This window comes from Bacillus rossius, chromosome 10, assembly GCF_032445375.1.
Source record: "Bacillus rossius redtenbacheri isolate Brsri chromosome 10, Brsri_v3, whole genome shotgun sequence".
NCBI lineage: Eukaryota > Metazoa > Arthropoda > Insecta > Phasmatodea > Bacillidae > Bacillus > Bacillus rossius.
The window spans coordinates 785,995-797,910 of record NC_086337.1 but is presented as its reverse complement, the minus strand read 5'-3'; the positions used below and the strand labels follow the sequence as shown (position 1 = coordinate 797,910).

At 34.7% G+C, this 11,916-nt stretch overlaps 1 protein-coding gene across 1 annotated transcript in view; it reads left to right on the top strand.

Annotated features, from left to right (window-relative positions):
* Positions 1–243: 243 nt before the first annotated feature.
* LOC134535699 (cytochrome b-c1 complex subunit 8) overlaps positions 244–11,916 on the top strand; it is a 28,038-nt gene continuing 16,365 nt past the window's right edge. Inside the window, exons 1-2 of the mRNA XM_063374896.1 lie at positions 244–343; positions 7,766–7,931. Of these exons, the coding sequence (XP_063230966.1) occupies positions 7,781–7,931 (151 nt within the window). The 5' untranslated portion in view covers positions 244–343; positions 7,766–7,780. The remainder of the gene's footprint in view (positions 344–7,765; positions 7,932–11,916) is intronic.

Below are 11,916 nucleotides of genomic sequence, written 5' to 3'. Positions count from 1 at the left end.
CACTCCGAGGGCCCTCGGAGTGCCCTCGGAGTGTGGTTGCGCGTACACTCCAACATTCCTTCGTTTTTACTCGGTTTCATTCGGATATTACTTCGTTTTTACTCCGTTCTCGACTGTGCAATGAAAATTCCTCGGCTCAAACTCCACTCGCACTCGAATTCTCGGAACGACTCTGCAAGTCGCCCTTAGACCTATCCATATTATCGTGGTCCCGAATAGCGATATTTTTGATCAATCGATTAGGTCGATAGTTTTATTCTGTGGTGCCCAATAGCTAACGACCACCCTTGTTATTACTGTTCTGTGCTAACGACCGCATTTGTCGAAAAATTGGCGAATATAAGTGAGGATTATCTAATTTTATTTTTAATAGAGGCTTGCTGTTTTAATGTTAAATTTGCCTGTTTACTGTATTTATTATTTAAACTCGACATTAGAAAATAGTGTAGTTTATTAAGTTTATATTACCAGCAGTTTCATTTTTAATTTTTTTTCATAAGGTGTATAGGTACTAGAGCTGAAGGTTAAAAATAAGTTTAGTAATTATGTCTTGCTACAATCGTTTCAAACGTTTTAGTTGTAGATTTAGTAAGAGTTACCATTAACTTTGTAAAACACGTTCACAAACGCATTTCTACACTAACATCACTGTTAACGTAGTAAACCTCTCTTATGTAAGACCTAGGTACAACTAAGGCCTAAATACAATTAAGGCCTGTTCTATAAAGGCACGTAAACGGAGCAGGATTTCCTGTAACATTTCACTTTCGTGTTCCTGCTGTTCCCCCAATGGACAGAAACATAAAAATAGCAACCAATCTCATTGCATTTTAAGGTTACGAAATACCAATTTCATAATATTTTATTCTTCAAGACTACATAAGTAGTGAAAGTAAACCACCAAATCATAAAACACTTGTACTTGAATCAATATTTAACGTATTAAGGGCCGGTTTCACCAAGCAGGTTTAATTTTGTTACAAAACGAGATTTACAAAACTAGATGAAGTATAATCGTAAGTTTAATTCCGACATGTGTTTCACCATCGTTACACAAGTTTAAATTAATCAAGATTTCTAAAACTCGATTTAGAAATGCCTTCCACATAAAAACACCCATTACCTAGCGAATATACCCAAATATCTGTCTGAGATACCCGAATATGTATTTTTTTTTCCTCTTGTAGATGTAGCTTTTGACCGAGCGAAATTTATGGTGGCCGCATCAACCTAAAAAAAAACTTTATTTCTTTGAAAAATTAGTAATACCGTGGAAATTCTCATATCGCATATAAACATGATTGGCAATGGTGCAGTTTCAGCTGTAATTAAAGAAAAGCGACAAAGAAGTCAAAATCTTTCGCCACATGAGAAGACAGTTTTGTTAGATCAGTCTATGTGCAGACTGTTTCGACAGACTGAAATGGGTTCTGAAGTCCACTTCATCATAGCTTTCAAAATAATTACTCCTTTCGCAAATTGTACGAGGTCGACACAAGGGAATAAAATCATCTCCATCCGAATCTTCTTCAAATATAACATTGTAAGCTGCTCGAGCCATTTGTTTACATACGTTAAGCGAGATTAGCTGCGCAAACTGGATGAACTTGGCCAGTTAATATAAAATCTCGCTTTACTCTGGAAAATCGAGATTACACATTTGGTGAAATGCAGAATCGACTAAACGAGTTTATATTGCAACTAATCGAGATTATTTGCTTAATCTAAGTTAGTGAAACCGGCCCTTATAACCTAAGCTAACATGGCTATCATGCAGCCAAATACTCTGCTTCTATTGGTCACATGGAGCCAACGTACACGGAAGTGCTCAGCATTGTCGAGCTGTCTGTACAGGTCAGTCACCGTGATATTGTAGAAGGGCCAAAAGCTGAGTTCACAATGAAAAAAACATGCACACAACTGTGCACACTACCTGTGCAAAATCGGTTTACAATTGAAATGTTGCTTAGTTGTAGCCAAATAAATTTTGTATTATCCAACATATTTTGGTAGTGTTAGAAAATAACTATATTAATTATCAAATGATTACTATCCCAGGACATTTGGTGAGTTATTTATGAAAACTGTGTTTTCAACATAATAAAATAAATTGAGTAATGTAAAATTCTTAGTTAACCATTCTAAACATGTAACATTGTAGCAATGCACAATTAGTTTTATATATATATATATATATATATATATATATATATATATATATATATATATATATATATATATATATATTTTTTTTTGGTCATAAGAATATTGATTAAGAATAACTTTGTTATGTAGGATGATAATTTTTTAATATGTAAATAAGGATAATGGTTCAGATCTGTTATGAATTGTTATTAATTACTTTGGTTAAATTTCATGGAAAGCTTTAAAATACTTATTCATGAGATACTTAATTATTAATTTGTTGGTTAACTCCAGTTCATAATAATTAATTTTGATATTTGATAATTAATTTCAGTAATTGTTTTGTTTAAAGCAGTGCAGACTATAATTTTACAGGACATAATTTTTAAACTAGAATTTCTAGTACGGTATGAATTTCAACTTTGATTACTAAATTTGGAACATTGTATTTAAATTTGTTGGGTAATTTTCAATTCTATTGGATATTGCTAGTGTAATATTTTGAGAATAGTCTGGAAGGTACAGAAGGAAGAGCGGACAAGCGCGACACACTGGCGCCAGAAAGTTATTTTTCACTTTGTAAATGTGTGTTTGGGATTTACGCGTCACGTGGACGCACAGCTGTAGCGACCGTCTTGAAGGGTGTCTGGAGGCTACCACTAGCCAGCCAATCAGGGCGAGCCCTGTCATGGAGTGATGCGCCCGTCCGAATTTCCTTATATGGTCATGTTTCTGAATTCTGTACTCTGATTGGTCAGTTGGCCCACGGGGTTGCTTCCCTTGTCTTCACCTTTACAAGGGAAGGTAGTCTCGTCGACCAACTCACTTGTCGCTCGATCGTCGCCGAACTGGGTCGCGTCGTCGGCCAGTCACGACACAATGGAAAGTCACTAAGGGACAACTTTACGCCTAGGGGCTGGGGCCAGGCTGCATTTTTTCAACCTAAATTCTTTATTTTCGGACAATTTAATTAGAAATTTAGGCGTTGGCATCGGCCCGACTTCGCGTGATTCCGGTCCGTGATCGACGGTACCTTGAGTTATGTAGTTAACCAAGGGACATTACTAAAAAATTTTTTTTTTTGGCGAGTGATAAGACTCCTCGACCATCAACGGCAAGATGTATGGTGCTGTGGTATGTATTTGGACCTCATCCTATCAAAATTCAAAGACATCGTAAACATTTGTATAAGAAAAAACAAAAAAAACTGTGCAAGTAACAAAGCTTTCGAATTAAATTCATTTGTAAAATTGTGTACTGATGCCATGTAACGATGAGAGAAAACATTTTTTTTATTGGAAAGAAATAAACAAAGGTAATTTAATAAACTCTTTTATTTCCAAATTAAAATTATAACTGAAAAAAAAAAAAAAAGACGAACGCAACCATCGTAAGAAAAATTCCCAAAGAACATTGTTGGTCTTTTGTTACGTTTCTCTATGTGCTTGGCCGGGCCACACTTAGAACGTAAAAACATATTTACTTTTTATTTACATTAATTGCTAGTGACTATTTTATAAGTAATAGTAATTGATATTAAAGCAGGAATTACACATGAGCATTAGATATCTCGACAATTTCGTACCACACTATGATTGATAAATGAAAACAGTTCTTTAGTCATGCCAAAATAACCTAATATACTCTCATTGGCTGTTGCACCATGCACCCATAACGGAAATAAAATATAGTCATAATCCCTCCTATGCGCATGACCTGTCTCCCATGCACGCTACCGTTCTACGTGCTATTATGAATCAGTAGGTTCGAAAATAAGGCGGCCAAATCTTGTGAACACGACCTACTGTTACTCTTTATTTTTAAATTGTACGTCCGAGGAGGACGTTATTAGAGGAATTTGTTACTGCAAGGGGCAGGAGATACGGAAGGCTGAGGCGTGGAAATACCTGGGGGTTACTATCAAACAACTCAGGATGGGGGAAGAATAGTGATGGTAAATTGTAAGGGTCGGGTTTTTTTTGTTTAAAAAAAAAAAAGAACAACTTATAAAAAATTCTCAGTTTTGTGTTTTTGAGCACTACAGACTTAACTCTAGTTTCCCTGAAAACTACTTCATTAAAGGTTCTGAAAAAGTACCATTTATAGTTTACATTGGGCAGCATTCACACTGAGTACATGATACTAGTTAGTCATCAGTGAAGTGGCCATCGGCATGTGCTTTAGTAGCGGAGCCCAGATTCCTGGGGTTCAATTCCTGCAATAGCTCAACATCAAAAGCCAGGAGAAAAAACAGCTTTACTTTGTCAACAACTATAATAAACTTTAGTAACTGGGTGGGCTCATATTACTTCAACTGCGGCATATTTTGGAAGGACGCCAAAACCATTGGTATTTTAAACTCCTCCACCTTGAGCCACTTTCCAATCTTTCATATACATCAGTCACCTTGCTAGTCCACGTTATGTAGACAATAAACTGTTTCCTTAAGCAATTATCAATATCTTTGCTTTCCCCCACACCAATGCCTGCCGCAGCTAAATTGATTTTAAGTTCTGCTTGGGAGAGTTTTTGAACCCAAGCCGTCGGCATTGTGCTCAGCTGCAGCTGTCGCAGTAAACCAGACGAGCATATAACAGCAGAGTGGTACCACCTTTGCCTTTTAACATTCTCATCAATCCAAAGGGGAAGGGTGTTGAGAGGAAAGTAATTAGTACTAAGACAAGTTAGATTTATTGGTAGATTTCTCAAATATATTAATATTGCTGGTATGAACAATATTTAGGGAACTTATGAAAATCATTAAAAGTTAAAGCACGTCGAAAAGCTAAATCTTAAGAGATTAAACACATTAATCTGTAACTCATTTACGTTATACAAACAATGAAGTGTAAATGTTTTGTACAGATTCAGTATATGTACAGGCTTTGTGATTGCATTCAGTGTAAACATAACTCTTCGCTGTATTATCATTACCCAGGTAACACGTTTTCTTCTTACACACCACAACATTATGCATTAAAACTTGGTATGTATTTGCCATACTATATGCCCAACCAACATTTGGGTCAATCCATATCAAATCAACACATGGTATAGACCTGACCACCTCAGAATTTGATGAAATTTGGTATGAAAGTTGTATTAAGAAAAATGCCATTTTTTAAAAATTTTTTTTCCAAATATCTCAAATGGTTTCAAAATTACGGCTATGTAAAGTTACCCAAAATCCGCCAAAAAAAAGTAACCAACATATTTTCAGATCACCATAGCTTGTCTCCTAATTGAGCTAGGGAGATGGGAGTGGTGTCATCTTTCTCAGTTTTAAATGCTCTTTCGTTTGATGCACAACACAACATACTTGGTTATAAAAAACAGTTTTTGAGAAATCAAATTCTAAATTTTTATTTAGATTTTCTCAAAAAGAGCATTTTTGAAAATTTTTAAAAAATTCCTACAAAAAGTTAATACTTTTGGTAAGTGATTCTCAAAATTTCAAAGTGGGAGGCTAATGGGTTCATAATTACATAATAATTTTTAAAAAGAGTGTTTTATGCAACAGTTAGCCTACCTACTACAGATTTCTCTACTATATTACATTAATCATTAACTTAAAATTAAATTTTTAACACTTACATCTTGGGCAAAAGTTATTCAGAACTTCATGATTTGTGAAGTTTTTATGGCTTCTTCAAATGTAATTACATAAATCCTTCCTGTAGGAATGGTAGGATCAACTTTACAAAGTACATCTGTCAGTGGTATCCACAATATGTCTGATTTTCTTGGATATGAAAATGTTGATGAAGCCCAACAGATGCAGAAATGTCACTTTCAGTTCATCTTCTTAATTCTTCTCCAACACATACACCAGCCACCACTTTTGGTCATATACAGCCGTTATATATCTACTAACTTCTGTCATTTGGAATTTTTGTAGGGCATTTTTTATTTTATTTTAGTGTGTTGATTTCGTACGGAATGAGACATTTGCATAAATCTCTAATCATAACTTGCAAGTTATTTGTAGACCTCTGCACACAGTAATGAACAAATAAAATGTATGCACAACTTAATATAGTTGCGTGGATTTTGAAAAATCAACACGAGAACTATGAAAGACCAGTTTATTCTGCAGATAAACCACACTCTCATGATTTAATATAAATAGCTATACAAATTCTATAAAATTTTATTGCTTGGCCAACTCTTAAATTATATATATGTATATGTTTCAGTACCTATATATAAATATTCCCGCTTATAGATTTATGATGTAAAACTAGCACAGAATCTCAGAATATATATTTACACTTAAAGTACACTATCACCTCTGAGTTCCCCTTTGCAAACAATTACCTTTCAGGTGATTTTACTTGACCACAGTAACATATTTATATGGGTTCTCAGTACCACAATATCTCAATATGACGTCTTTTAAAATTTATGTATAAATAAATAAATTTTCACAATCTTACAATCTCACTAGCAAGAAATTACATTGACAAGAGCATTCTATTTTCCTTCACAACTATTTATTTGACGCATGCTCTCATAAGCCTTTGATAATAGCCCAGGTTATATAGTTTGCTCAGCTGTAACATTTGCAACTGTCACTTTCCTCTGTAGCACTAATATTTGTCAATTCAAAAGCTAAACAACTCAACAGACATAAACTGAAATAAATATGGCAATTATTCAAAGTTGGTGAAATTTGACAGCAACTCCAAAATCCTAAATCAAATACCTACTCAATTTAGGAGACAAGTATTCTTCAGTATTAAATTGTAGCAAAAATTTCTTACAGCAAGTATAATTTCGCCAGATTAAATAGGAGCTGTCTTATTTTAACTTTCTTGACACAATTAAGTGATAACTCGATGATAAATTATAATTATAAGGAAAATATTATGTTTAATCATAGCACAAGTTAAAATAAAACTGCAAAGCATTTAAATATTTGATAAAAACTACTAGGTACAAATATGTAACAAGGCTTTAGTACTTCTCAGAGGTAAGCTGGATGATTGGTCAGTCAGTTATTTTAAAAAAACTGAATCCATCCATTGACTTAGTCAACATTTGAAATGGAACAGGAATTTCACCTTTGTACACTTCTCAGAAATGTTTTGCATCACCTAGAGACCAGTGCATGCATGTAACCTAAGCTTTTCGGTGATCAGCAAATGAAAGTACTCATCTAATGACACCAAAAAAAAAACTTTGGGGTGATAAAATAAGTGAATAGAAAGCAAGAAATAGTGTATTGTATGGCCCAGTGAATGGTCCCTGTGGTCGCCAGTCCCCCGGAGGCACGTGACGCCGCTGCTGGACCCGGCGGGGGCCGTGCGAGGCAGGGCTGACCCGTCTGCTTGATGCAGTGCTAAGGTACTGATCGTATTCCACTCTCGGTGGACAGAACTGTAATGTGGCAATCCTGTTATCAAAAAAACCACACTTGTATCCATAAAAAACTAGCGAGAGTTTGAAAGTGATGCAAAACATTTTTGGACTAGCATTTATTGTTGGTTACCTATGCAATATAGAGTTCTTTTATCTTAGAAAATGTCTTGATGTACTTAATTTCTGTTAACCTTTAAAAAAAAGGCAAACTTAATTTAGTCATTTTTAACGCTCTGTGTGTTGTTTTTTTTCTTTCCAGAAATTAAATTTAGAGATGGGTCAGCATTTTGGCGAGTTGGCCAAAGTTCGTGGAATCATTCAGTATCGGCTGTCACCATTTGAACAGAGAGCCTTCGCTGGAGCGCTGAAAGGCCTCTGGAACATACCTTTCCGCATTCGTTCATCCATTTTCAAAATTGCACCACGTAAGTTACATGCAGAAATGAAACTTACAGTGTAGACCTGTATACTTAGTATATTAATGAAATTTACATTTTAGACCTGAATACTTATTATATTAAAGAAAGTACTAATTTTTTTTTGGAAATAATCTTTATAGTTATTATGTGCTTTGCTCTTAAGGTCATAAATGAACTTAACTTTTTATTTCTGGTGCATGAAGTGTGAGAGAATCTGCGAGTGTGCAGTGCCGGTCAACACCCAGTTCGAACCAGAGCCGCCGCTCCAGGACATCCCACGGTTACTTCCATTCTCAAAACCCTCGAATCCTTGGAACGACGGTCACAATATTTCACCGTATTACCCAGTTTTCATCTAGCAGAGTTAGTCGCAAGACGACTGCGTGGCTTTAGAAGAGAAATGGAAAAAATGCATGATTATCAATAACTGCAACTTCTCACCATAAACCCAAGCACAGTGTTATTCACCAAACATCTTAGTATGGCACACATCAGTAAATAAGAATTGCTGTTACAGTGGCCATAAAGTTATTCAAGGAAGCTAGTCACAAATGTTATTACTAAAGAAAATATTATAAAATAAGATTACCCAATACTAAAATATTGTTGCTTTAAAATCTATATACACACAAATTACAATATTCCTGTTATTTTGTTTACCATCAGAAAAAAAGAATATAAGCTCAACAGTTACCTGCCGTTAACAAACTCTAAACTTCATTAAATTACCTACAACATGTGTAAACCCTACTAAGAATTTCATTAGACCTGTTACCTAAATGGCCTGAGAAATAGCCTTAATTAACAATCGGTAACCACCAAGCTAAAAGTACATCACAGTTTTTATTTGGTGCCAAAATATTTAAAATTGCTCTTCACGTTTTTTCTATGAGTCTCTCATAATTCTGTGTGCAGCTTGTGAAATACATTAGATATAACCAAGTTCTCAAATTGAAAGTGATTCAAAAAATTCAAATACCAGCGTGTCAACAGTAGTCACAATCTGTCGCATACCTGCAGTTGACTGCCTATTACAATGCCAATTTCAATTTCAATTTCAGGTTAAAATTCCGATGACCGTATATTTTTCTCAAGTCTTTGCCGTGACGGGTTGTGACATTGCAAGACCTGCCCTCCTCAGCTTTTAAAAGAATTTTGAGGAATTAATATGATGTTATATTCGTTCATAGGGATTAGTTGATTATATGTTTTCAAGGTTATAGTGTACTAGTTCTTATACTTGTATTTTATCATTATTAATATTCTTGTAAATAATTTTTGTGTTAAGATGTTTTATTTAGAAAAGCTGTGTGACTAGGTATATTTTTACTGGTTCTCATTTTTCATACTAAGTTTTTTATATGTGTGAATGCATTTTTTCAGTGTGTTATTTACTTCTAAATTTGGTTTTAATCTTTAATGCCTATATTTTATGTTTGAAGTAATTCAGAAGCATTAATAATGATTCTAGAACATTTGTTATTGTTGGAGTGAGAGATGTGCGCAACTCAGCGGTGCCACGGTTCATTCAGACTTTTCAACTGCCAGGGGATTCTGGCAATTTCTGTATGTATTCTTATGATGGGAAAGTTGAACTTGTGGATTTCCCAAAGCGTTTATCAGTTGACTAGAAAGAGAGAGACAGTAAAACATGCATGGACATCTGGAAAGTTTTTCTGTAGTGAAATGTGTTGTGATTGGTTGTTTTATGAAAGCTGTGTTGTGATTGGGCAGTAGGTCACGTGACTCCTCCTCCTTGTGTGGCTGGAGGCAGTAGCTTCAATTCGCCATTTCTCTGCTCGATGTTGTCTGAATAAGTTGCGTTCGGCAGGGGCTCAAGCAGTTAATTGATATGTGCTTGTTACAACCCAGACCTCCCAGCTAACTCAAAATTGGTCTGGATTACATGTACACAAAAACACTTGAAAAAATATTCCAACGACTTGTTACTCAATCATTGAGTGCCGAGACGGCACGACCTCTTAGCCCAGTCCTCGAACAGCAACTGATGAAACACAGCACATCACAACACACTAGGAGCATTTCAGTTAGCTGGGACTATCCCCTAAATCTGCCTTATGATTGGCTACAACATTTATTCTTAAATTATTATTTAGTGATTCCCCTCGCTTGGTCACATGTCTCTGGTCGTTCTCCCACACCTTCCATCTCTTTTTTGATTTAACCTAGAATTCGGATATTCCCTCGGTCTGGGCTAATGTCTGTCTGTCTCTTACACAGGATGCAATAAATTATTGTCTTTTGGTGCCACTGTGTCGCCAATCGTCCTTTCTCTCTACTCACAGTATTCACTGTCTTAAAACAACTATGAAAAACTCGTATAATTATTATTATTATTATAAAAATAACAATTGATTGCAATAAAATAATGAAACTTAACTTACATAAATATAAGGGTGGGCGAATATAGATATTTTCATTTCAAAGCGAATTCAAAGCAAATTTTTATAAATATTCCTGAATTCGAATCGAATATTGAATACTAGGCCAAATCAAAGAATTTCTTTAATGCAAACACCAAACAACACTAAACTAGCAATGTTTAGGTAAATGCTTCTGAAAAGCATATTTCAGGGACAACTGATTTTCTTCTTTTATCACTGTGACAGATTTTTCATGACTTTTTAGTTCATTTAATTGTACAGGGTGGTGTTTCAGATGATTTTGTAGAGTTGTAGTAGTACCTGTTGGAATTTTATATGTTTTTTGACATGCTTTGCAAGTTGCTTCTTTCCCATTGGCCCTCTTGGTAAAAAAAAACAACCAAATAGGACTTATTGGTTTTTTGGCAGGCGGCCCATGATTTAAACCAGAAGTGCTTTCTTCCATTATTTGAATATCAACTACAAATAATGTAAACTGCTAAAAATCTTTCACACAAGTTTGCTAATACATAACCTAACTTAACCATCAACGTAACATTCTCCATTAATTAGGCCTTTTGAACCATTGCCAAAAACATAACATTTGCTATTTGTATACAACCAAATACTCTATGGTAACATTTTATACGGCCGGCTGAACTTTCTACGTTGTTATCGTATAATAATAATTATATTGAACAAGAACGATTGAACGTAAATATATATAAACTTTTTTTTTTTACTTTTGGCCTTCAGCTTACGCGCACAGCCGTTTAGTACATTCCTTTCAACGTAAAAAAAAAATATTTATCTTTTCTCTTTGCACAAAAGCAGGCCTGGCCTAAGAAGTGTAGAAAGTGTGTGGGTGAAAAACGGAGTGGTTGTATGGTTGCCATCTTTGTTTACGATTATTCACGAAACTCATTTTTTCTACTGTTCCATCCATGGAATATTTTCCCCGTTTATTTATAAATGAATTTTATTCATTAATCTTATTTCATTGGATTCAGTGCCGTAACTGCTGTTTTATAAGTCCGTTGGTAATATTGTATCACGTTAAATCATTATTGACGTAATTTATGCATGGAAAAAGAGCCGTTGTGGGGGAAAATTAAGACTAATACCGAAGTCGGGAATGAATCTGGCACATTTCTAAATATGAAAATAATTCATTGGGAGTTGCTATTTGCCATTTTTTCAGCAAAATACCATACTGACAATTATTTAACTCTACGCCAATGTAAGTTGAACGAAGTATAACGAACATATTTGTATTATGGTTGAGGTTAGTTTTAATGATCAGGCATATAGGGTTAGGCTAAGCATGTGTGTGTTCTCATTATGCTAAATTAACTCCAAGTTGATGTTATTGATCGTAGGCATTCTTTAACTTTTAGGCAATGTATGTATAGTAAAAGATTAGCTTAAAAACTCTTGAAATGTTTTTTTTTTTCTATTTTTCGAACTTTGAATAATTTTTTTTCCAAGTACGAATTCTCATATAACAAATGTTCGACTCGAATTCGAACTTTCGAAGCTTCGCCCACCCCTACATAAATAATAATCAAGCCATCAAAGTGAAAACCAATAAAGTTATTGTTAAAAGG